The sequence below is a fragment of the Pezoporus occidentalis genome, unplaced genomic scaffold, assembly GCF_034315485.1.
Source record: "Pezoporus occidentalis ecotype Australia unplaced genomic scaffold, CSIRO_AGI_Poc_V1 ctg443, whole genome shotgun sequence".
NCBI classification, from domain to species: domain Eukaryota; kingdom Metazoa; phylum Chordata; class Aves; order Psittaciformes; family Psittacidae; genus Pezoporus; species Pezoporus occidentalis.
In genome coordinates this window covers 73,332-98,635 of record NW_026915773.1, presented here as the reverse complement: position 1 = coordinate 98,635, position 25,304 = coordinate 73,332, and the positions used below count along the sequence as shown (strand labels likewise).

The following is a 25,304-nucleotide window of genomic DNA, read 5'->3' as shown; positions in this document are numbered from 1 at the left end:
TAGAAGAAAGAATTGTTTAATCTCTTTAACCCTTTCTCTTCCAGGACCAGAGAATCAAGTGTTCTGCTCCTTCTAACGAGGGCAGTAAGGCTTGTGTGTTACTTCTACAACTGCAGGGGCAGAGTTTACGAGATGATTGATCACTTTTAGTACTTGGAAAAGCGAGAAGCAATGGTCATTGCACTACTAAAGAGAATCCTGGGCTCTCCTTACAGAGAGCTCGCTGCTAGAGTACAAAAATAGAGGAGGCATCCCTGCATATCCCAGCCTAGAAAGAGTTAACCAGATAGAGCAGGAAGAAGCTTTCCCAAAGAGGGGGTTGAAGTAAACAGCAGAGGTCAATAAAGCAACATCTTCTCCCTACTTCCCCAGCATGGGTTTTATTTCTTCACCAATAAATACAAAGCCCTCATTATCAAGTGACAGAGCAGGTAATCTGCCCAGGACAAGGGGCCAGAGGCAGAAAGGTTCTTCTCTCCCCTTCTCTCCCATTATCATTCCTCATCTTTAAACCAAAGCAGCCATTAACAACAAGCAACCCACTGCAGAGGCAGGGAATCTTCCAGCTCTCCCACAGCTCACAAGGGGAAACCCAACAAGAAATAGCTGCCACAGCACAAGGTGAATGGGGAGGGAGAGGCCTGTTCTCTTCAGAGCTTTCCAATCTTGGTGTCTCCGGTTAGAAATCAAAGTGTGCAGACGTTGTCTCCTGAAAGCTGGGAAAACAAAGTTTGAGTGGGAGGAGAAGAGGAGAAAAAAAGAGGCTGCAAAAAAAAGAGGGAAGCCTGAAGCAAGGAAAGAAAAGGCCAGACCATGGCAAAGAGCCACCCAAGTGAGAAGAGGTTTTTTGCTGTCTCTGGGTTGGGAAGAGCACCGAGTGTTGGAGTACACCTGGGACACCTTGTGAACCCCACACAGGTACATGGAGTGAGCAGGCACACCTACACCATGCCCTCAGAGCCAAGTGAGGATCTGGATCTGTCCCAGGAGAGCTCTGCTCCAGCGAAGAACGGCTGACTCAGCCTTCCTCACAGCTCAGCAGTGCCCAGATGGTAAGGACCATGCTCCCACAAGGCTGGGGGTCACTAGGGCTCAGTGCCACCCGGGACAGAGCAGATAGACATCTTTGTCTAAGGGGTAGAGACCTGGTCCTGGTTAACTCCACTGGGGGATTTCTCTGTGCAGGAAGCAGCGTCCTTGGAGAGATGCTGCAGCTACGAGGCTCTGTGGCCTCTTTCCCTCCTGTAAAAGGCTCACTTATGTCCAAGACTGCTCTGGAAGGGAGAGGAAGCAGTTACCTCGATCAGCCAGAACTGTGCAGTCTCTCTCATCAGTGCTTGGCAGCCAGAGGAGGAAAGGGAGGCCTCTCATCCACAGCAGCAACAGGAAGACCAGGGATTGCACCACATGGAAGAACAGCCCTAATGCAGCACACACACATGCGCACACACTCCCAGACACACATCTCACACCCCTGGGACCAAGGGGTCCATGTTCAGACCTTCAGCAGGAAGAGATATGAGACAGCACAGAGCAGTGAAGATCTCCAGGGGCTCTTTGGTCTTAGTTGATAGTCCTAGAAAAAACAACCTCTTCGGATCCGGTTGTAAGCACAGCTGTGGAAGATCTGTTTGATAGTTAGTGCTTGGCAACTGCAGGAGGGAAGATCAGGGCTGCATGTGACATGACAGGGGAAAGGATGGAAGTGCAGTGCTGTATTTCTAGGTGCACTCCTGGCTTTGCAGCCATTTCGGGAGAGAAGGAAGAAGGAGGAGGGCTCCTGAGAGAACCACTAACCCATCAGATGCCAGCCCAATGAGGCCCACCTTGGCCAAGACAGAACAGCTGACTGCACACACATGCTGCCGTCTAAAAGCTTGACACTTTAGATACATGTACATTGTGGCAACGTTCTCAGCTCGAGGACAGGGGATGTGGAGAGGAGATGAACACAGGTACACACGTTTTAGGCAATGGAGAGACCAGCCTCTTTCCTCAGTAGCTTCAGCTACATGAGTCCTAAGCCTCTGCTCGAACCTGCTCTCATTGCTGTCACCTTTCTCCATGGCAAGCACCCCCTGCCCTGCTGAGCTGCGCATACTCAGTGCCTTCACTGATCCATCAACTAAGACAGATGCCCAGGGACAACATGGGCAACATCCAGTCCTTAACACAACACAGCTACATCTGGTGACAAAATGTTAAGAGATGAAAGCCAGAAGAAAGATGTTATGGGACATACGAGGTGTTTTATGGCCAACAACCCTAAACCAGGGGCCTCTAAACAGGCTGGCAGCACAAAAGCAGAGTCAAGCTTTCAAGATCAAGCTCACTGCAGTGAATTCATTCCATAAGCCCTGCCCTAGGTTTGTATTTTATTCAGGAATTTCACATTCCCCCTGCAAATGAATGAATGCAGCCAACCCTGTACCAGAACATACAGCAACTCTGGAAAACAACATCACCAGCTTACACTGCTTACAGACAACTCAAAGACCCCTGTTGGGACTAAATTCCACTAAAGGCAAACCCTGGACTGCACTGCCATGCTGCTCAGTAGCATGAGGGGAGGAGGAGAAGGTGGTGGTGATGGTTTAGAGACGGCCACTCCTGCCCCTGCCAGCTTGTCCTACTCTGTGCATAGTGCGAAACAGTGCAGTCATTCATCAGAGGAAGTCCAGGACCAAGGAAACTAGGTTCCCTTTCAGCCAGACAGTTAAGAGGGAGGAGAGGCAGTTCTGTTTTAGCTGGGCCGGCACTGGACTTGCCCCTCTGAGCTGTCTTCATCATCTGAGCCTCCAGCCCCACCACTGGTCAGTCCTGTAATCCGGTACCCCATGTTCAGCAACATCACCTCCAGTGGGTCTGCGTTCATGCGCCTCTGGTTAGCTTGGGAAGCACCTTCCATGTCCACCACCACGCGGCCATTCAGGGTTTCACTCTGCAACACAAGAAGGGAGAGAACTCAGCAAGGCAATGCCAGCACCAAACTGGGGCTAAAGAGGTTACTGCTGCTGCAGCTCCTAAGAGATCCCAGTGGGAAAGCCCAGTGTGTGTTACATCTCATGACACCAAGACAGCCTTACCTTACCAAGCACAGCTCTTACCTCTGGCCTGGGGTTCCACAGTCGTACAACCGGGTCAATGCCGCTGGTAGCCAGGAAGCAGTAACTGGGATGAGGCTGGAGACAGTTCACGATGGACTCGTCTCCCTGCAGCACTCTAACAAGGTTGGTGGTTTCTTTCTCCCAGATGAAGAAGGAGCCGTCGTCTGACCCACTGACTATGTACTGCGCATTGCTAGGGTGAGAGGAGCAGAGGCTGGAGATCACAGCTTAGAGCCACAGCTAGTCTCTAGCAGACATGAGAATCTCAGTTGGTTTCTATAATCAGCAGGCTGCCACCCCTCACACTCACAGATCCACATAAAGCTTCCTGTGTTGGTTCCCTCCATCCGTGGGATTCATGTTTTCAATCCCAAATGGACTGTCTGAAATGCCACCCCAACTGGGTCCTCTATGGGTCTGCTACTGAACCCGTTGTTCATGCAACCACACAGAGAGGAGGGTTTCTGTCATCTTTCTCAACCCTGCAAACCAGTGTCAGCATCACTTTATGAACAGTCACATGGGGCTATATGAGGCTTTACCTGACGGAAGGGAGCATTTTCATTCTGCTGCTGCATCCCTCCTACACTCTGCCACATACCTGCCAAAGAAATTGGCCTCTTTGATGTCGGTAGTAGTGTTACAGTGGCCACAGTATCGGAACTTGTAGTCGTAGCTGCGCTCCCTCAGAACCATCTCATCCTCCGAGATGGAATCCTTGCGGCCTGTGGCTCGCAGCCGGATGGGGCCACCCCCTTTCTTGTCTTCAGCTGGAAGGACAACACATTTCCCTCATCACAACTGGGGGAGGAACATGTTCAAAGCAAACAGCACTCCAGGAGACCCCAAGAGCTTTATAGGAGAGTTAAGGACAACTCCAGCAGGGAGCAGGGCTTAGAGCACAAGCTTCCTTCCACATTATCTCCTGGGTACATCAGATTCCTTTTATCACAGTCTTGCTCAAGAGCAAACCAGGCCCAGGCACAAGGAAAGAACAGGCTCAGGCCAGTTTTTGTGCACAAGAACAATCAATCTCTCTCTCCAATTGGAGTTTTACTTCAGAAGGACAGTTTAAGGAGAACATTCCTTGTCCCATCATTAGACTGCAGTATAACCTTGAAGCACCACAGCAGGCACTGGCACTCACCGTTATCGCTCTTGGAGAAGAGGGCTGCATTGATGTCCCTGTCTAGTGCATCACAGGCACTGCTGTGTGCTTGCTCTGGGAACTTCCCTTTAAAGTCATCCAGACACTCCAGTGCTTCTGCCACGTACTTGAGTTCAAAGAGACAGCGGGCAAGGCGGAAATGGGCCTTCAGGTGGCACGGATTCAAGGATATGGCCTTCAGGCAGTCTCTTAAAGCATCATAATGGTCCCCATCCCTGAAGAAAAGGGAGCATGGATTAGACAGCCCAAGCATTGCCAGCACACATTTCCCACCACTGCTCCCAGCCCTCATTTCACTTCAAAGCTTGTTGTTTCCAGCTTTCTCTATGCACTCAAACACCCCACAACCTCTGATGCTAATACCATTTACTGCTTCTCAGGGGCCCCATCTGACCAAGCCCAGATCCTTGACTGCAGTGTGAGCACACAGGGAAACCCAGCAAGTCCTGACCTGCCATTTTAGAACCGACTGTGCAGAGCTGACGGATAGAACACATTTCGGGAAGTCCTTTGAAGATGGAGGATGCTCCAGCCCTCTGGCCAAGCAGACACAAGGCCTCTCTGCAAGGAGAGCAGGGCCTCCTCGGAGCACGGCAGCTCACGCGTGCCCCTTTGTGGACACACAGTGTGGTAGCATCTTTTGCTGCCCACACTCCCAATCACTTGTAGGCTTCAAGAAGGAGGTACAGAAGCACACTTCAGCACCCTGACGGAGAAATCTCTATTGCAGCAGTTTTTTCTCACCTTTAGAGGAAAAAGCTTTAAGTTTTGGAAGTAAGTGTTACAGCAGACTGGGATCATAATGGATATTTATATCCTGGGTACAGTTCCTGGAGGCTATGCTTGATTCCCCTAAGCTCCAGAGCTGTGGGAATAAGAACGCCTCTGCTTGTGCTCTGGAAGCAGGAGAGACTTGCTGAGTTTTGCATGCTGGCATTCCCTTCAGCTTGACAGAGGCTGAGAAGTCAGGCAGGGCTGTACGCCTGCTGCACCAGCACGGAGCCTCAACTGTCCAGAGGCAGCACGGAAAAGACCTTCTCCTAAGGGAATGCCAGGTCTCCACAGGATCTGTTATTGCTGACCAGTGATCACCATTGCTGGTGGAACGTTGTTATTCTTAGCCGTCATAAGACTGAGACAAGCTCTTAGGCAGAAGCTCTTCCCTGTGAAGGGGCTGAGGTGCTGGCACAGGGTGCCCAGAGAAGCTGTGGCTGTCCCATCCCTGGCAGTGCTCAAGGCCAGGTTGGACACAGGGGCTTGGAGCAAGCTGCTCCAGTGGAAGGGGTCCCTGCTTGTAGCAGGGGTTTGGAACTGGATGACACAGATGGGCGTCTCATCAGTTCAGAGCAGAACGGACTATTAGCTACTTTGCCACCCCCAAAACCCTTCCAACCTTGAATCCCAGTGTCAGCCAGCCCAAGAGACTGGTGTAGAAACACTGAGATGTAAAGCAGGACCTGACTTCTCCCACTGTTATAGGTTTGAATCAGCTAAGTACTGTCAACATGGACAGCTAAAAGCAGGGCTGGATACTGATGGAGCTGGCTCTTAGAAGCAGATTTTAAGAGGACAGCTTTAGAAGTGCTGCAGATACCAGGAGCATCTTAGGGGAGGTGAGCAAGGGGGGAGATCTGTCTCTGTGTTACTCAGAGAATGAGGCCAAATCAAGACCTGCAGCATCCTGCACAGCTCCTGCTGCGAACACAAAGCACACCTCAGAGACACAGAAGAGTACAGCATGGGTCACTGTCCAGCTACTCAGCAACATCCCATCACCTTCTGCCATCCAGCAGCAGGAAACTGTCCAGTCTTTCCTATACCCGAGCAGATTCCAGCTCAGGACTATTTAAATTCTAATCATTGCCCACCACAGAAACCCATCATGCATACATTTTCATATCTTCCTGCTACTGAAAGCTGTAGCAAAGCAGGGGCTGACACACAGAAAGGTTCAGATCTGCCAACATCCTTGGGGAAAAAAAATTCCTATAAGGAAAACGTCATTCATGAGCTCAGCACTCAGCTTCTGCCTTCCATTCCTTAATCCCAAGCTATTGTTCTTCTCCCTCTGAACACCGAGGTCTTTTTGAGGCAGCTCCCAAATCTCTGCTATTGCAAAACAGCGAGTAGGCCAGTTACCAACAGTCACAACAACTGCTGGCTGCTCTTTATCTTGGCAAGAAGAGAGGAGAATTCATCCTGGGGATTTCAGCAGGGAGAGGAGAAGGATATCCTCACAAAGCAAATGGAGATGAAGGACGACAGCTATTTTAACTATGTTCATAGCAAGTCATTCTGCTCAGTCTTCCTCTGCTCAAGGGGACAGACACTAAAATAAGTCAGGTGTACCTTGCAGATGCAGCTCTGGCTGTTGGTCAGAGAAGACATTACCTACTGCAGAGGCTACCAGTGTGTCTTGCAACAGTAAAGACAGAACCTCCCCCAGACTCCGAGACACCAGTTGCCACCTCCCCACATCCCTCAGAGAGGTTTGCTTTCAGTAAAGGGGAAGGTGGGTTAGCTGGGCTAACACAGGAACCACCAGGTCACGCCTGATCATCTGCAGTACTAGTTACCTGGATAAAGCAGCAAGCAAAGCAACTCCAGGCAGCCCTACAACAATCTTCTATCATGAGAGATGAAGTCAGAAAACACTATAACCATTACCTCATCTGTTGCCAGCAGATTTTGAGCCATACTCTAATGCAGATCAGAACTATCCAAAGAAATGCAAACACCCTTTCAGACACTCATAATGCTGTTACTCAGAAGTGGATTTTGGGTTTCTTTTGAAACAGGAAAGGAACAGAACATTACTCAGCATGCCAGTAGGCAAAATGAGGAGCTACTACCAGCTGTACTTGCCTGTGCAGTATCTGTGGCTGTGCAATCCCCTTGTTCTATGCCAGAGGTGACCCACTTGATCCAAAAACCCCAACCCTGCTCTGCACAAAGGTTCTGTACAGTGGATAAGGCATCAGTGCTGCCCAGATCTCTGTCACCTCTGACACCCACTGCTTCCTTACCACTTGCGTTTCATGTAGGCAGCAGCTCTGTTTCCATACAGCATGGCATTGTTGGGGGCTTTCTGGACTGCTTTGCTGTAGAGCTGGATGGCTTGAGTCCAGAGCTGGCAAGCAAAGGCCTCGTTGGCTTGCTGCTTGATTCTCTCCAGGTATGGAGGTAATTCCACTTGGGGACTGAAGAGAAAGAAGGAAGGAGCACAGGTAAGTCTCACATGCTCTGTGAACTCCAGTTAATTGTCTGCAGTGCTTTGTTCTAGCTTAATAAGTCCCAGCAAGCATTAGCTAATACCAGAAATGTCAGACAAAGGCAGAAGATATCCTGTACCTGCATAAACTGGACTTAGGAGGAAGGTTTTTTTTGACCATCATTTATATGACAGACATATACCCACAATTGAACAGTGGGTATTATAAGCATCTAATCCCTCAGACAGCTTTGCTTTGACTGGATAAACAACATCGCCAATCCCAGAACACCAGTTCAGCAGGAAACCAGGCATCCCAAGCTGCACAAGGCCCATGCTCAGCAGCCCACCATTCCAGCTACATCTCTGCTGCTGTGCTGGAGGGGCCATCTAGAGGAAACAAGCTGAAAACATCGAACAAAGTGACTTTGTAGAACCCAGACTACCCATATATGGTATTAAGCAACTGTGTCTTGACTTTTAACTGTGGCTCATCAGCCGGAGGAAAAGCAGGCAGCAAGATGTGCTTCCAGTCTGCTGCTGCTTCACCCAGCTGCGTTCTGCTCTTAAAAGAGAGCCCCAGGAACAATAGAGGAGGGTTCTCCACCCGTTCCTAGCAACCATGCAGACTGCAGGAGTAATGACTCCAGTGGCATTGGCGTAAAGCAATTCTGGCTGCTTCAGTTCAGTTTGCAGCAGGCAGATGCCCCTAAACAATGGCAAAGGGAAGCAAAGCTCTTTGGACCTGACAGCCTCTCCCATTTACCAAGACACAGTTTCTGCAGGTCAGAACAACTAAGAACACTCTGCTTCCAGGCCTGAAAAGTAATTCCTTCATTTTGTCCACAGTAATTCATTATAAAGAGGGGAAAAATCCTCACGGACAACATTTCTCCTAGGCCGCTCTTGGCTGATCTGACTCTTGTTCACACCAGAAGCAAATACAGCTCCTAGGACAGAGGCAACTTAACAATCAAGTCAACACACCGAGTGAATCCGCACGTCACCCCTTGTTTAGCCGCACCTAACCATGGCAAGAGGAAGAACCATAGAATCAAATAGCTCCCTCCAATACAGGGGGACAAGAACAACCAGTAGGGGCTTTCATGCCCCTTACCTCACATGTGCTCTTCCTTCAGCCAAGCGGAAGCCGTTGCTGTGGAGGTGGATGCCATTGGACACTCCGTTGGTAGAGGTTTTGCCATTCTGCACTTCTGAAGGTTAGGAAAGACACCAAAAATACACAGCCATGCTATGCATCAATGGGGATTATACAAGCTAATGCTTGAAAATAGATGCATATAGAACAAAGTACGTACAGAGAGGGCAGCTTGAACTGAACTGCCTTCAGACTGACTCTTTAGTATGTAATCACCAAGAGCCTGATATTTAACACTGCAGAACTGTTTATTAACATCAGTAACTTTCTAGTTTAGATTCACTCAGATAAAGAATCACAGAGCTATGTTTAATAGAACAAGGAGGAGTAGAACAACTGGAGGAATTCAGGAAAGGAATTCTACATGCTTTCTGCCTTCTGTGCTTTCCTTACCCCACTGCTCCAGGAGCTGTTACAAGCTGAAGTAACCCTCTGAAGGTCGTGCAGCCACATCATCTGCCATTTCTACCCAAAATACCCAGCTTAAATGGCTACAACCTGCATTTCTGTTGCAGCTTCACAGCCTGGAAAACTGGGGCCACTCTCCAAGCCATGCACTGCACTGCTCAGTGACTGCAGTGTGCACAGACATGCATGCACATGAAGATCAGCCTTTGTACTCCCACTGCCTGTACCTGAACTTTCTGTGCCCAACAGGGAGGAGCATTTGCTGCACCCCTGTGAGCCTGTTCAAACACTTTCCTACCAGTGGAAGCCTGACCTCACCAGATACAACAGTCCAGATCACCCACACGCATTCAAGACATAAGAGAAAGGCAGGGCATGTGTTTGCTACCAGGATGTGAGGGTTAGATTAAGGCCTAAAGCACACTGAGTACACAGATCAAACTGTGCCAGAGTGCTCTGAGCACTGCAGTATCTGTGTGTACAAACAGGCCCTGGAAGAAACAGGGCCAAGAATAAAAAGGCTTTTGGATACACTTGCTCATCAAATAAATTACTTTGATTCAACTGTCTCAGCACCAGGAGGGATGGCGGTGCCAGGCCTGATTCAGAGTCACAGAATGGTTTGGGTTAGAAGGGACCTTACAGATCACTTAGTTCCAACCCCCAATTCCTAGACTAGGGAAGAAATTGTTCTCTCTTCCTTCCTAATGGGTGAAGGAGGGGATAACAGACATGAGGGGATAACATTTTACTAGTAAGTTTAAACAATATACCACTTCCCTGCCTGTCCACAAAGCTTCCCCCTGAGGTCTTCAACCCTCTATGAAGTCTACTTTATTCTTTGTGTGCAGCTTTAAGCATTCTCCTTAGTTCACACATGCAACAGCTCACTTCTCCCCTCAAGACACACATTTTGTCACTCTCCAGAAGGGGTTTAGAACCCAGGGTATGAACTACACTGCAGAAACAACCCAGCAACAGCTAACCCCTGCTTCATTTTCCTTGTTCCTGCCCAGACTGGGCTGACCCCTGAAAAGAGTTGTGTAGTACACCATTTCCCTCTGCCTTTCACTCACTTCCACGCTAGCATCATACTCACCCCCTGAAGTGTGGCACTTCTTTGGGAGGAGAAAAGTGTACGGTCGCTGTTTGTATGTTAAATCAAACAAATAGACCTAAGGAATGAAGAAAAAGAATGAGACAAAAGTGCGTGACACATAGCTGCTCAAGTCACAGAAACACAGGGCTGGCTGGGTATTCACTTCCACCCTGCATTCTACTATTTCCAGTTTTCTAACTGGGAACCTTGGTTAAAGATTGGGTACACACAGGCTGACAGCAGCACCAGTGGTGTGTCTCATTCCAGCAATGGCTTCAGAAACTAGAACATTGAAAAACAGGAGCCTTGTCTTACTGAAGAGGTGAGAAAACCCTAAACCAAGGCAAAAGTGTCTCTAAGACGAAACCAGGATTTCCTGAGAAGCTTGGAAAGCAGCCCTGCAAAGCCCTAATGTAGCACTGGGATAGGAATTGAGAGCTCAGCTCAGAGCTGCAACTCATCTAACCCAGCATCTTCTCTCAAAGAGAATGAGCGCACGTGTGAGAAAGATCTGTTGAGGACAAGCGAAGGTCCTACTTCATCCATGCGGATGAATGCTGGCAGGAGGATTTTCTCATTTCATTGCTAGGCTTTACAAAGATCCATGAATATCACTTCTAATTAAGGCAATCAAGATTCCAGGTGAAGGCCTTTGCTTCCATAAGTTCCTTAATTTACTAGATTCTATTCCAGAAGCAGTCTGATGTTTCAGGAATGAGTTATGAAATCTTCTCTAGGACTGCACGGGTCAGTTCCAGAACTGTTTTTTTTTTCCCTCTTTCAGAAGATAAAATGGGAATTGGGAAACCTGAAGAGAATGTGGTTCAAGTCTGATCAGTGGCAGCACAACAAATCAATCCCTAACACCAGGCATTTAGGCTGAATGAATCAGAAAGCAGGTTAAAAAACAATCACAGCACTCACAGAGAAGTGGCTACACCCCTTTTTAAACACGCAACAACATGTGGTGACCCAACACACACAGCCCCACATGAAGCTTTCGAGCTGCCTCCTTACCTGCTCTCCTCCCATGTTGACCAAAAGCTCAGTGCCATCAGGACTGAAGGTGACGTATGTGGCCACGAGAACTCTCAGCCTGTTGTTGTAGTCTGGAAGCTTTACTGGAAGGTGCCCTGGGGAAAGAAATGGTCCATACACATAAGCTTCACTTGCAACTGTTGTCTTTGTCCCACCCCAGCTGCTCCCTTCTACAGGGGCTTGGTAGGAGAGCAATGTATGAAGTGATTTTCCATTTCCTCCTGATGTTTACTGAATCCTTCCATCAGCCACCATATTTAGATCTTCAGAAGAAATCCTCTGCCATGAAGTGGTGGGACACTGGCACAGGGTGCCCAGAGAAGCTGTGGCTGCTCCATCTCTGGCAGTGTTCAAGACCACGCTAGAGAAACCTAGTCTAGTAGAAGGTGTTCCTGCCCATGGCAGGAGGTTGGAACTGGATGAGCTTTAAGGTCCCTTGAACCCAAACCATTCCACGATTCTATGAAAACACACAAATGTGCAAAGCTGCCTTTTCACAAACTCTAGATACCAATTCTGAAAGGCCATCTCCATATGAAGACTGGGTTACAACTAGTTTGCTAGCAACAAAGCCTGCAGAACCCAGTAAATCTCAATTTTAGGGATTCATTTTGGATTTGGCCTCTGTGATTCATGGCCATCTGCAAGCAAATACCTCCATCCTCAACCCTCTCATCAGACTCCCTTCATAGAGCCCTTAGCACAACCAACCCAAAGCTCCTAAATATTCAGCTCACACACAAGTTCTTTTGCTTCAGACAGCAGATGTGTTGCATGACCAATTCAGGAGACCTAAGAAATCCTCTAGCGGGGCTCAGCAGCAGCAAGACTGTCAGAACTGGTCTGCTGAACATGCTGGTCTAAGAGTTTGATAAAAAAAACAAACATTTTTGGGAAAAAAAGGTAGTAAATAACAAGCACTGGAGAGAATGTCACCTTTGTTGCCCAGATACTGCAGCATTGATGCTTCACCTGCAGAATGAGGGCAATCCACTTATCTTCTGTGCCAGAAAGACAGTGATGACAATGAACAGCAGCCTTACTGGGACCAGTTCCAGGAAGAAACCTATAGCCCCCCAGTTATCCAAGAAGTAAGGCCAGCTCACCACCACACACCACTGCCAAATCAGGGAGTGTTATGCAGGTAAAATATGCAGGTAACCTGTTATGTAGGTACCATAAGCAAGAATTCACAGCATAGAAGTGAAATAAACTGCTATTCCATGGACCATCCCTGTATCAGAGAACTGTTCCAAGCAGTGCTTCTGTCATGCGTAGAACTCCACTTCTTCAGGCATTAAGTCCCATCAGTGTCCCCCTAGCCAGTACCTGCCACATAGTACTGTGCTGCGCCATCCGGGAGGGGTTTCTGTCGATCACAGAACGTGTGTACTCCAGCTGAAGGGCTCTGCTTCATGCTTTTCCTAGCCAGAAAGAAGAACAGCCTTATAACCACAGCATTCAACTGCTGGAAGCCTGGTCTAGACTGACACTTCTCGCTCACACACAAGGGCAAGGCCTCCTGCTTATACAGCTGTGCGCTCACCAGCCTGCTCCACACCACACAGATTGGGCAAAACTTCACAGTGAGCCCCAGACATTGCTCCCTGTCTTTCCCCTTCCCACCAGAGCCTTGAACAGATCCCTGGACCACTCCTGTCTGCCCAGAAGAGCCAATACCTGTGGTTGTGGATCATGCGTATGTCGTAGAGCCGCACAAAGGGGCCACTTGCCCCCACTGCCAAGTAGTTGTTATCCTGCGGGTTGACCGTCAGGCACTTGGCCTCCACCAGCTGCCCACAGTACTCTGTGAGGTCTATGAGGACCTCTGAACGTTTGCTGTTCTCTCGCAGGTCGTACTGTCTGCAAAGGGAAGAGAGGGTCAATCCGTTCCACCAGGTAACAGAATCAGCACTAAGAGAGGGCTTAGCTTGTCTATTGAGTATGGGGAGGCATGAACATGCATTTCTCCATGTGTGTCCTTCAGGTCATTTGGTGTATGCTTGTATGAAAAGTGGAACAGAGTCTCATAGTAACTTTACTCTTTGAAGAGTCTCAATGACTGTGGAGAAAAACATTGCTCAGTGTTGCATCTCCCTTCCACTCAACATGGCTCCTCCTTTCTTGGCCTCCCTTTGCAGTAGAGGAAAACAGAGAAGCTGAGGAGAGTCTTTATCAGAGGAGTCTACATTTCAAGATGAATCCTTCCAGTGCCAGAAAAGGGAGAAATGAGCTTAAGCTCCTCAGAGACAGACAGATGTGTGCATAACATATACTGCAGTGGAGACTAATCCAGTTCATTCTGGGGTAGAACAACAAGAGTTTTGTACCTGATGAGCCCATCTTCTGCTGCACTCCAGAAGGTGTTAGGCCACATGGGAGCTGTGGCAATCCTCTTAACTCTGTTGGTGTGATCTCCAAACATGTGGATGGTCTCCTTGACGGTCAAGTCATGGACATGCACCTTGGAATCTGCAGCTCCCGTGATGAGGATCCGATCCCCTGAATGTGGCAAGAACTGTTGGGAGACACATTTGACATTCAAACCTGAAGTGCTGAGCCTGTTCCCACAGGTTTCGGAACACAGGATGACCTGGGTTCTTACCTACATTGCAACGCACCCACACTCAGGAGGCACCAGCTACAGCAGCACACAAAACAGTCTCTTCATCACACATCCTAATCTGCTACAATCATTCCCTTTGCCTTTATAGGGAGCATGAGATAAACGTGGGAGCTGCACAACCTAAGAAGTGCAGGTATTTTCTGCTAGCATTAGCAATACTGAATCCAGTTTTTTGGGGTGGGGGAATTTGCTTGCAGGCAAACGTTTCCCAGCAAGGATCTGTTCTCTTGCTGCTCAGGTTGCTCATTTTGGTAGTTGCTCATTCTATCTAATGATATACCTTGACAGAAAATATGTTTGCAGTATGTCCTGTGTGCATAGAAAGGAGCTTCTTGTGGTGCAGAGGATCCCAGACAATGGTATGCTGGTCATCAGAGCCAGAGGCCAACAAGCTAAAAGAAGCAGAAGAGAAATATGCATCATGTATTCTTCTGTTCTACGCTGTGACCAATTTCTTGCAGTGCTTTGACCACAGGCACCCAGTAAGTTAGTTCAGTTCTAAGAAGCCCACTTCCCCTCTCTGTTCTTAGCTGTGTGTTCTTGCTGCTCCCCATGCACCCATCCACTGAGCCAGTTTAGGGAGCTAAACTAGCCAAACAGCAACTCCATAGATAATAAAGTCAGTGGGTTTTGGTTCAGCACAGACTCCAGTGGCACAGGGGAAGACAATAGGAGCATCTGGTCAACAACAAAATGCAGAGCCTCCTTTTTGCTTATTAGCCTGGCTGCATGAACTGCTCCACATCATCCCCGAACCCAAGCCAAGGCATTCATTCCTGGACTTCGGATGGGCCCAAGCAGTCCCAAGCCAGGGCTCATGTAGTGATTCACTAAGTGCAGGGTGTGGCAGTGACATTACAAGGCACTGTTTGCTTTTACATCTGTGTCAATGAAGCAAAAGCATTTGACATCCCCAACCATTAGCTTGCTTAAACTTACTTCCTTGTAGCCAGATCTCTTTCAAGAACACATTTTTACTGGGAAGTCATTCTAAAGAGCATCAGACTTGGGATCTTGTGAGAGGCATGGCAAGAAATACATGCTCTTCCTTACACCCAGTCATTTCTCATGCAGATAATGCTCTTGTATTTAGTTTCCCTCTAAAACTGCAGAGGACTAAGTGCTCTACCTCACTTCCCTATGTATTTGTCCCCCAGCAGAAGCTTTTAAGAGCATTGGGAAGGGGGTGGGGTCACCACCAGCTGGGCAAATCCTAAAGCTCCATTTTAATCCATAATACCATTTAAGAGAAGAGAAGCAGGCTTCAATCTCCACTTCTTAGGCTGACCATTTCCCTTCTGAAGTCACCAAAAGGGCATTTCTAATAATATACAGATCTATTTAACAAAATAAAACTGCTTTTGAAGTGTGAGCTCTACTATAGTTCAAAACTTGGAGCTGGAGCTTTACTAGGAATGGGAAGCATCTTACTCCTGGGAGAACCTGCGGTTATCAGTTGGTTGATCCCCTGAGTCACGCCACATACTTACTCTCCTTTTTCATTCCATTCTAGGCAGTTGACACACCCAGAGTGACCCTGAGGAAGAAAACATAATGGGAAGAGAGAATTACACAAACTTCAGACTTCTCAAACAGAGCTGCTCCAAGACAAGGACACAGAGAGCTCCCCACACATAACAGCTTGTTCCAATGTGGAAAAACCCACCCACATAGCAGATAAGCACCTCAAGTCATGCTCTAGCAGTTGGGTTAGAACAGGCAAAATGAAATAAATAAGCCAAAAATAGGTAGCGTTGAATAAAATGGCAGTTGAATCTCACAGGCTACAGAGAAATTCCTGCTGCACACATGGAAAGGTGACTTTGCTTCCAAAGCCCTTGGCTAGGCTGACAAATTACATGTACAGGTTCTCTGGAAATGCATGGGAAATGCACTTCTGGTTACTCCTGTAGATGCACCTTGCTGCTGGGTGACTGTATAACCCATCTCCATCCAAATGAACTAACAGCTGTCCCAAGGTAGACTAAGGGAGCATTGAGCAGTCTTTAACACAAGAGATGCAACTGAAAAGGGGAACAAAAGAATCCATCCTCCCCCAAACCAAGAGAATCTTAAGATCTTTTTAAGCCGTGTCAGACTGCAATACAACAACCTATTCTTTAGGCAACACATCACCCTCTTCAACATTCCAGCTGAGTATCTTGAACAGTTGACAGTTGCCTTCTTCAGGCACCACTGTTGGGATTAGCTGCTACACACTCGTTAAAGGCTCTTGTAGGTGTGTGTTAGGTAATGCAGAAAGCTCATACAAGCTCTCACTGAGCTATTCTTGGCTCTAATGCAGTCTAGGGGACTAAGTAATCAGCATCTATCCCATACAAGAGAGAATTTCATATACTCCTGCTGTACAAGTAGCCCTGATTGCTCTTTAAGCACAACCCACTTACCTGCAGCTCTGCTTCTAGGCCCAGGCGTTGAATGAAAGGGTCGGTGACGTGATAGTGTCGCTCGAAGCCCAGCGCACCCCTCTCCTGGGAGGCAAACAAGCAGCACACTCACTACAGCAAACAAAACACTCCTTTTGCCCTTTAAAAGAAGGTTCAAAACTCAAGCTGGGACCTTGCCAAGTATTGGGGTATCCATAGCATCAAGTACCTGTCCAGTAGGAAGGAGACGTCATTTGCATGACCAGATAGGTAGTGTGTAATTCTTGCTCCTGAATTGGTTTAAAGTGACATTTTTCTCATTGCTAAGCTCCAGCTGTGTGGCCAAGACAAGGTTTGATGCCCACACTAGGCCAGAATACTGTGCCTACTTCGAGCTATAACCAGGAGATACAAAAGAGCTTGGCAATGCCTGTCATTATCTCTTGGCAAGGATTTCAGCAGCCACTGCAGTACTAAAGCACAGCTGCTCAGGAGACGTCTGTCATTGCACAGATCCTGCCCTGAAGCACCACCACCACCACAGGGCAAAGACTAGGGCACATCACTGGACAGCATCCTTTAGAGATGGCTTCTTTCAGCAGGACTGGAGTGGGAGCACGTAGCTGCAGTGCCACAGCACAGCCTGTTCTACAGGGAGAAGAGCAGCTGCCACAGGACTGCGTCAGTACAAATGAAGGTGAAGAAAAGCAGGGCAGTTGTTTCCCCTGTGATCTCACAGGCTTTGCAGATGCATGAGCAGATGGCTTCGATGAAAGAAGGCCAACTGCTGAGGCAGGCCTGAGGAACAGGGAATGCAAGTCATATTCTGAATGGAACATATAATGTCCAAGGAGGTTCATTCCTTGGTCTCATCTCGTGCCATGCTACCCTCAGGTGAAGATAACTTAAGTCTTCATTAGCACCATTTAGAGATGGGAGCACCGGCATTAAACATTAGATTAGGTACTAGGAACATGCTAGCAGTCACAGAGAACTGGCACACCACATTACAGCTCTGCAGCCCCATATGAAGTAATGAACTCCACACAGCAAAAGCTACTGGAAAACAAAATGGAGACAGAAAGAAAGGGGGAAAGGAGAAGCAAAACAGGCTTTTTGTAGGACAAATCACTTTTTATACGATAACATTCCCAAAACACTCCTAGGCACAGTGCAAGGTGCAGCAGTTCTAACTGCCTTGTTACGGCAACCCCAGTGGCTTTGAGGTTTGTGGGATTCTGCTTTTCCTACAAGGAAGTGTCAGACTTAGAAATCTTCCCAAGGTCAGGCATCAAAGTCTAAGAGAGCAGAGAGTGTGAAAGAGTGCCAGGCTAAGGCTCTAAGCACAGACCCATCCCTTCCTTGTTAGAGCAGCAAAACAAATCTCTATACATGGATTAAATCACAAATTTATACCACAAAGTGTGGTACCAAACTGCAAAGTGGAGAGAGAATTCAAGTTCCTAGTTCCTTATTCTGGCCACTACCAGCCCACTTGCATGAATGCTGATTACCAGCAAAGCTGCAAGTGATTTAAGGCTTCCGAGTCTAAGCAATAATTGTCTATTGTGTCTGCTGTAGCTGGTCCTTTCATGTTAAGAGATCTTTCACCAAATGCAGCCATCAGATGACTGATGTGACCACAGGACAAGTTTTTCTCTATACAGAGGAAGCAACACAGCACTTTGTGAAGAAAGAGAGCCAGAAGACTGAGACAGATCATTAGCTTTACTGCAGTCAGAAAATACCTCTGATGGCAAGATCACACAAAGAGAACACAGAAAGCAGCAGACAGAAAGCTCATGTGGGGAGCTAAGGGTCCTTTTGGTGCTCAAACACAAGTAGCTGTATTCCTCTCTTCATCCTTGTACTCAAAAGGAACGTACCTGCTGATGTCAAACTAGCACAGGGAGCTCCTGCTAGGGAGAAGGGCTATATTCCTGTTCTGCCATACTTCAGCCTACCTCTTCATTAAGGATAGTAACAGGTCCTATGTATTTGTTCTCTTAAGCTTCTTACACAGCTTATCAATATGTAAAGAGCAGAGGTCTTTTCAGAAGTAAAGGCAACACCACGAGTATTTCCCAGGCCATGAACACCAATCCTCTACGTGCTGTCCACTCACCAGGAGCAACACTTGGCTAACACATACCTTGATCTGTCTGTGGATGATGTCTCTGGTAATGTTTGCTTTTGCCATCTTCTTGTGATGGGGCAGACAAAAAGAAGCTATCGGAAGAGCTGCTGTACATCCAAGCATGCCACCAGAGCAAAGATCCACACAGAGGGCATTTAATTACCTGCAGGACAGAACAGGAAGAAAGTAAAGGCAGGCATACAAACCTTAGGCCAGTCATATACAATGTCAAGTACTTCAATAGCAGTGGCTAAGAAGTGAAAAGCTTTGTATAAAGGCTCATTGAAGAAACTCGAGGATGAGAAGGAGCAATGCAAGACTGAAGAACACCCTGAGTTTGCAGAGGAATACCCACCAAGCAGAACTCCAGGATTACTCAGCCTAGAAAAGCCATGTTTCTGTGCCAAAGACCCTGCCAGTCCAGGGCAGCATCTGGTTCACAGCTTGCCTCCAACCATTCTGTGTCCACTTATAAAATCCCAGCCTGGTTTGGGTTGGAAGGGACCTTAAAGCTCATGCAGTTCCACACCCCTGCCACGGGCAGTGACACCTTCCACTAGAGCAGCTTGGTTCAACTCCTGTCCAGCCTGTGCCAGTGCCTCACCACCTCTTACACCATGAGTAAAGAAGGCATTGATATTTGTGGCCACCTCTCCTCTCTCATTTACTACGTTTGATTATCAGCCAAAAACCAACCCCCCAAAAACGACATTAAGTGTTTCTTTGGAATCAGCCACCCATCAAGTGCCATCACTTGGACACCCAATTACATTAGCACTAGGAAAGGGGTGATTATTGAAAGTTGTATACCCAGGAGGAATGAGAGTTTGCCACCCTCCTAATGGAATTCCATATTTAATGCACTAAGCTAAATAATTTAAAGCCTGTAGAATGAGGCAGACCTGCTGTGCACAGCGAAACCATGAAGTTCCTGCATCCCAGGAGCTCCGAAGCCCTGGGCTTCAGCTTCCATTTGCTTCCCAAAACCTGCTAGTGTGCATACACAGGCATCTCCCCATGGGTAGGAAGCACCAGGAGTTCATTCTTCCTGACAGCAGAATTTGCTCCAGGTAGAAGTTTCAGTTGCTTTCCTAACACAGCTGGCTCCTCCATGAACACAGAAACCTTGTTAGACGTATAGACAGCAAGAACCACCATCCAAACAAACAGAAAAGCCAGGTTTCTTGCAGTGGGCTTCCAAGCAGGACTTTCAGGGTAGCCATAGGATCAATCCAATGTAACACAGACAAAAGGCACACTCCCCCAGCATCCACTGGTCAGCCTGAAACTGAGCTACTACTCCCTACATATTAGTTCATCACAAGTGTATTTAATCCGTATTCTTTTTACTCCAGAAGTAGTTCCAGGAAAGACACCAGGAGGACACCTCATGTTTTAAGCACCTCTACCTTCACTCACTCTCGTGGTAAGCAAGAGTTGCTTCCCTCCCAGGGTTAACAGCAAGTTGCAGCACCATGACTGTGTTTGATCATCAGTATTTCATGCTAATTCTTGTAGTAAGATGATGAAGTGGTCAGATTTTGATACTTGGCCTCTGGTTTTCCATAGGTATTGTCCTGCTTCTGCATGGAGACGGAGTCTATAAGCAGACACCACCAACTGCCTTCTGAACAGCTCACAAGCATGGGAGGGAGAGGAAGCAGCAGAGCACCTCAGCACAAGGGCAGGTGGATCCTCTGGACTCTGCAGCACAGAGGTAAGCACAGGGGAGACCCCTTGCTGCTTGTTTCCAAGGCCAGATCTACATACACATGCCAGCTGGGCTGGATAAGCTCCATTGCTGGAGATATCCATGAGGATGTGCTTTCCAGGAACAATTCTCTGCCAAGCTCTCCAAGACAGAGAACTGCTAATTCAAAAAAGCAGCTCCAGGTTTGGATAGACCAAGCATGCAGGGATGTGTCCTGGGTTCAGCAGTAGCAGTCATTTTTCTCCTTAGTAGCTGGTGCAGTGCTGTGTTTTTGACTTTCAGCCTGAGAACAGCACGGATAACACTGATGTTTTCAGTTGCTGCTCAGTAATGTTTACTCTGACCAAAGACTTTCTGAGTCTTGTGCTCTGCCACGGAGGAGGGGAAGCTGGGAGGAAGCAGAGACAGGACACCTGACCCAAACTAGCCAAAGAGGTATTCCGTACCAGAGCACATCATGCCCAGTATATAAACTGGGGGCAGTTACCCGGAAGGGCTAGATCACTGCTTGGGTCAGGCTGGGTACCGGTCAGCAGGTGGTGAGCGGTTGTATTCTCTTCCCTGGTTATTTCCCTTATCATTATTATTATTGGTAGCAGCAGCAGTGATCTGTGTTATACCTTAGTTACTGGACTGCTCTTATCTCAGCCCAAGGCAGTTACATTCTTTTGGTTCTCCTCCCCATCCCTCTGGGAGCAGGGGAAGGAAGAAGGGGTAGAGTGAGCAAGTGGCTGCATGGTTCTCAGTTACTGGATGGGCTTAAACCACAACAGTATGAATCCAGATATCCTTCCCAGCTAAAAAGCCTCTACCTTCCCTTCTCCTGGGCTGGATCCCCACAGACTGCCCTCCTTACCAAACCCTCCAGTGTACAGAGATGCTCTCTCCATCCATAGCTACAATGGGGCAGAGAGACCCTCCATCACTGTGACACCTCAACAGTTCAGCCCTCAGGCCAAGGACTCTAAGAAATTCTTACCTCTAAGCTGATATCCCAAGGCTCCCCTCCCTCTTTGTAGCCCTACTAAACACACCAGCCACCCAACCCCACTGCTTGTGACCAGTGACTAGTGACACTTAATCAACTTTTCCCAGAGAAGTGAATGACCCATTATTACAAAGTACACTGTCAAGAGACATGAGGGACAATATTCCAGCAGATCTCAGTGTGTCACTCTTCTCAGAGCTTCCCTACAACACTTCCAACCACCATCTGCAGTCCCCTTCTCCAGGCAGCATCCAGCTGATTTCTTCCTTGCCAGGGCCCGCTTGTCTTCCTCTGTAAGAGCAGTTTGGGTTTCTTTTGCTCTTTAGACCCCAAAGAGACCTCAAACATTCAACCCTCTCAAAACCTACCACTCCTGAAGAAAGACTCAAATTCTCTTGCTTGTCAACCAGGTCTCCTCTGCCATAGCATTTGATACCTTCTCCCACTGGCCAGGGGAGTGCAGCAAAGCACATGCGAGTGGTTTTAGGGTTATAGATGTGTTGTGGAGCTTCCCAACTCTCTGGACAGGTCACTGTCAGTAACTCAGAGGTGTTCTGAACAGCTCATCAACACATCTTAACTTTATTTCTTAAAAGATATAGATCAAGAAGATCATCCACAAAATCAACCCTGTGCTTGACAAAGTGGAATAAGCCAGAGTTTAAACCAAAACTGACTTTAAAGATGCCAATACCAGCATCCAAGGCTGTGCTGTATATGCTTGGCTGAGAAGACTCTAAGAGCCTTTCTTGCCTTCACAGAGCTGGGGGGCTTTGTTGCTGTACAGGTATTCCACCACTGCAAAGACTTTGGCAACCTGAAATGATCATGGCATCACAGGAAGTCCCAAATTGTCTCTTTCCACATCAGACATTGTCCATTAGCTACAAGTGGTTGCAATCCCTGACTCACGCACACCATGAATATGACAGTTACTTAGTTCTTGAGTTAACACATGTAGAGATCCTATATGAAACACGCATTATAGAATCCCAAAGTGGTTTGGGTTGAAGGGACCTTAAAGCTCCTCCAGCCCCAACCCCTGCCACACACAGGGACCCCTTCCACTAGAGCAGCTTGCTCCAAGCCCCTGTGTCCAACCTGGCCTTGAGCACTGCCAGGGATGGGGCAGCCACAGCTTCTCTGGGCACCCTGTGCCAGCGCCTCAGCACCCTCACAGGGAAGACCTTCTGCCTAAGAGCTCATCTCAGTCTCCCCTCGGGCAGGTTAAAGCCATTCCCCTTGGCCTGTCCCTACAGGCCCTTGTCCCAAGCCCCTCTCCAGGTTTCCTGCAGCCCCTTCAGGCACTGGAGCTGCTCTAAGGACCCCCCTTCAGGAGCCTTCTCTTCTCCAGGCTGCCCCAGCCCAGCTCTCTCAGCCTGGCTTCAGAGCAGAGCTCCTCCAGCCCTCGCAGCAGCTCCGTGGCCTCCTGTGCACTCCCTCCAGCAGCTCCACGTCCCTCTTGTGCTGTTGCCCCAGAGCTGGATCAGGACTGCAGGCAGGGGTCTCCCCAGAGCACAGCAGAGGGGCAGGATCCCCTCCCTGAGCTCCTGCTCACACTGTGGGGGTGCAGCCCAGCACATGGGGGGGGTCCCGGGCTCATGCCACGCTGATGGGTCCTGGGGAGCTTCTCATCCACCAACACTCCCAAGTCCTTCTCCCAGGGCTGCTCCTAATGCTGAAGACTATATTGACCACCCCACTGTACATGTAGAACAAGTTTCTAATTACGTTATGACTTGACCATGGCATAAAGCATAAAATGCCCCAATATTTGTAGGTCTTCTGGAAAATACACATCAGTATTTTGACAAGAATCAACTGTGACTCCAATTTCTCATCCACCTATAGGCTTCACAAAGCTCCTTTGAAACCTCTGGCCATTTGTTATCAGTAAAGGCATGTAAATTGGCATAGGATGCTCCTCTTTCAACAAAACCCCTAACTTTTAGACATACGGTTTCCTAACCCATTCATGCAGCTGTCTTTGAACAAAACTTGCTCAACCAACTCATGCTGAAATGAGAGGATTAAGTCCCAGTGACACAGAACAATTTTGGATCAATCTGCACTATTGCTACCAGTGATGACCCCACAGGGAGCTTCACTTTGACTACACATAAGGGATGATGACCCTTAGCTGACACTGGAGCACATTTCTCTCTCCCCCTTCAAGGGCATCTCTGCACTCAATTCCAAGGCAGGACAACCTTCTGTTATCCCTCACTGTTCTCAACCTGCCTGGAACACCCAGGCAGGACTCAAAACCTGGGCTCTAGTTCCAGCTGTCACCTCAGCCACAGTGACAGTGTCCTCACACTGCACCCAGAAGCACAGAGAGGTGCAGTCAGCTGCAGGTCACTCCTGGCCTCTTCTGCTCCTGTAACGCAAAGCTCCAGAGGCAGAAGAACTTTCGCAACACTCAGCCTTTAAACCTGCAGTCAAAAATTAACAAGGCAGAGATCTCTGCAGGCTCCAGCTCGGGGCTGACACTGACAGTACCTTCCGAGCCCTTTCAGCTCCTGGAAAAGTCCACTTCCAAATGGAGTTCTGGGGATCATTCTTGAATGAGCGACACTAAATGAGCAACCCAACTCCTCACTGTTTGATGAGCCCAAGTTTCCCAGTCTCCAAACTCAAGGTCATTGAAGAAAAAAGCAGCACCCTGCATGCTCCAAGCCTTGCAGACACACAGCTCATCCCAAAGGAAGCTTGCTCTGACCCTGCCCTGAAGCATCCACAAATGACATCACCCATTCAAACACCACCTAAGCCCCAACTTTAACCTCACCACTTATTTTCCCTTTCCTCTTTACCTTGATTTTCCAAGAGGTCACAGATCAAATGAAGAGAGATACATAGAGATTGGTTTTAACAAACCTCCAGAAAGAAGAGGCAAGGACCTGGTGAGCAGCAGACACCTCAGAACCAGGTTTTGCTATGGCTGAAGGAGTCACCAGGAGCAGCAGTCACTCCTCAGGACAGATGGAGCCAACCAACAAAACAGGAAGCAGCTGCTTACAACAGAGGTGGGCAGGAGAAGAGGTAGATCTGAGAGCTGACAGAGCCAGCAGAAGAGGACAGCCGTGTCCAGACAACTCTGCTATGCCCATGGGGTGGTTATAGCTCAGCCATCCTCCAGCCACCCTTCACCAGCCCAGCACAAGTAACAGGCCAATGGCAAGACCCACATGGTCCAGGAGCTGCAGGAAGGAGTTCAGGCAGCAGACACTGGCAGAGAAAAGGCTCATCTGCTTCCCAAGGGAAAAGGCTGCAGGACACTCACTGAAAGCTCCACGGGAAGACTTTAGCACGGGAAAGGCAAGCAGGGCAGAGTCAGCCCTTAGTAAAGGGGAGGAGAAAGTGAGGACAGGGCAGCACCAGATGCAGGAGGGGGAATGAGGAGTGAGGAAGTAGAGGCTGAACCTGGCAAGGGGGTAGGACCAGCCAGAAGATACAGGTATCATCAGGGCTAAAGGGGAAAGAGGTGCTTGTTAGCAGGGGGAAAGGCTGGATAAAGGGGGAGGCTGCGTAAAGGGGAGGAAGAAATAAAGAGGGAATGGATAAAGGAGGGGAAGGGTAGAGAAGCAATGGATAAATGGGGGGATAAAGGGGAGGATAATGGGGGGGATGGGTAAAGCGGGGGGGTCTCAATGGGGATGGGGTCAGGCTCCTAGAAGAGAGGTGTGGGGAGTGCCTGGGATGGGAGCTGGGCTGGGGGTGACCGCCAGGAAAGAGAGGGAGAGCAGCGGGGCACCGTCAGGAAAGGGACACAAGGGACGCGGGGCCGGTGACCCGCCCGCCCCGGGCACGGGGGCCGCTGACAGGGCTGGGGGCGCTGCGCGGGCTCGGGCCGGCCCTGGGACCGTTACCTGTCAGGCCTCCCGAGCGCCGCGGGCACTGGAAGTTGCGAGGCTCCATCCATGCAGGGGGCAGCGCAGGACACGAGGAAGGAGCAGCCGGAGGAGCACCGCGAGCCCCGGACCTCGTCCCACGGAGCCCCCAACGCAGGCCCCGCCGTACCCCGGCCCGGCCCCTGTTTACCCCCTCAGCTGTCCGGGGCTCAGCAGCACCCCCCGCCGCCGCTCGCCCCGCTCGGCTCTGCGCATGCGCCACGCCAACTGCGCCACCACCCCCATCGCACCAGCAGCTAACCCGACTCCACGGAAATGGCGTAATTCGCGTTCGAGAATACGTCCTACGGCCTGCCCTCCGGGCGGCCGGCCACCTCGTGACTGACAGCTCTGCAAGCCAATGGGAAAGGG

General features: G+C 48.9%; 1 protein-coding gene across 2 annotated transcripts; it reads right to left on the bottom strand.

Annotated features, from left to right (window-relative positions):
- Window positions 1-25,304, bottom strand: WDTC1 (WD and tetratricopeptide repeats 1). Of its 2 annotated transcripts, none has more exons than XM_062635008.1 (16): window positions 25,184-25,304; window positions 18,356-18,503; window positions 16,225-16,308; window positions 15,307-15,353; window positions 14,097-14,208; window positions 13,521-13,708; window positions 12,871-13,053; window positions 12,520-12,614; window positions 11,170-11,285; window positions 10,153-10,228; window positions 8,604-8,700; window positions 7,302-7,475; window positions 4,255-4,490; window positions 3,709-3,877; window positions 3,108-3,300; window positions 1-2,941 (listed from the first exon to the last, which is right to left on the bottom strand). In XM_062635008.1, exons 2-16 carry the CDS (start codon window positions 18,461-18,463, stop codon window positions 2,744-2,746), a joined length of 2,076 nt encoding a protein of 691 aa, XP_062490992.1. In that variant the 5' UTR covers window positions 18,464-18,503; window positions 25,184-25,304; the 3' UTR covers window positions 1-2,743. The 2 variants fall into 2 exon arrangements, with proteins under 2 accessions (XP_062490992.1, XP_062490991.1); XM_062635007.1 differs by lacking the exon at window positions 25,184-25,304 and adding an exon at window positions 24,912-25,128.

What these genes read in the sequence shown, in the direction of transcription:
- WDTC1 (XM_062635008.1), bottom strand. Translation starts at nt 18,463, where the DNA reads ATGCTTGGATGTACAGCAGCTCTTCCGATAGCTTCTTTTTGTCTGCCC. An exon ending in TCAACATGGGAGGAGAGCAG is followed by an intron (nt 10,229 to 11,169) that starts GTAAGGAGGCAG and finishes TTCATTCCTTAG; the next exon opens with GTCTATTTGTTTGATTTAAC. An exon ending in GAAGGAAGAGCACATGTGAG is followed by an intron (nt 7,476 to 8,603) that starts GTAAGGGGCATG and finishes CTTTCTCTTCAG; the next exon opens with TCCCCAAGTGGAATTACCTC.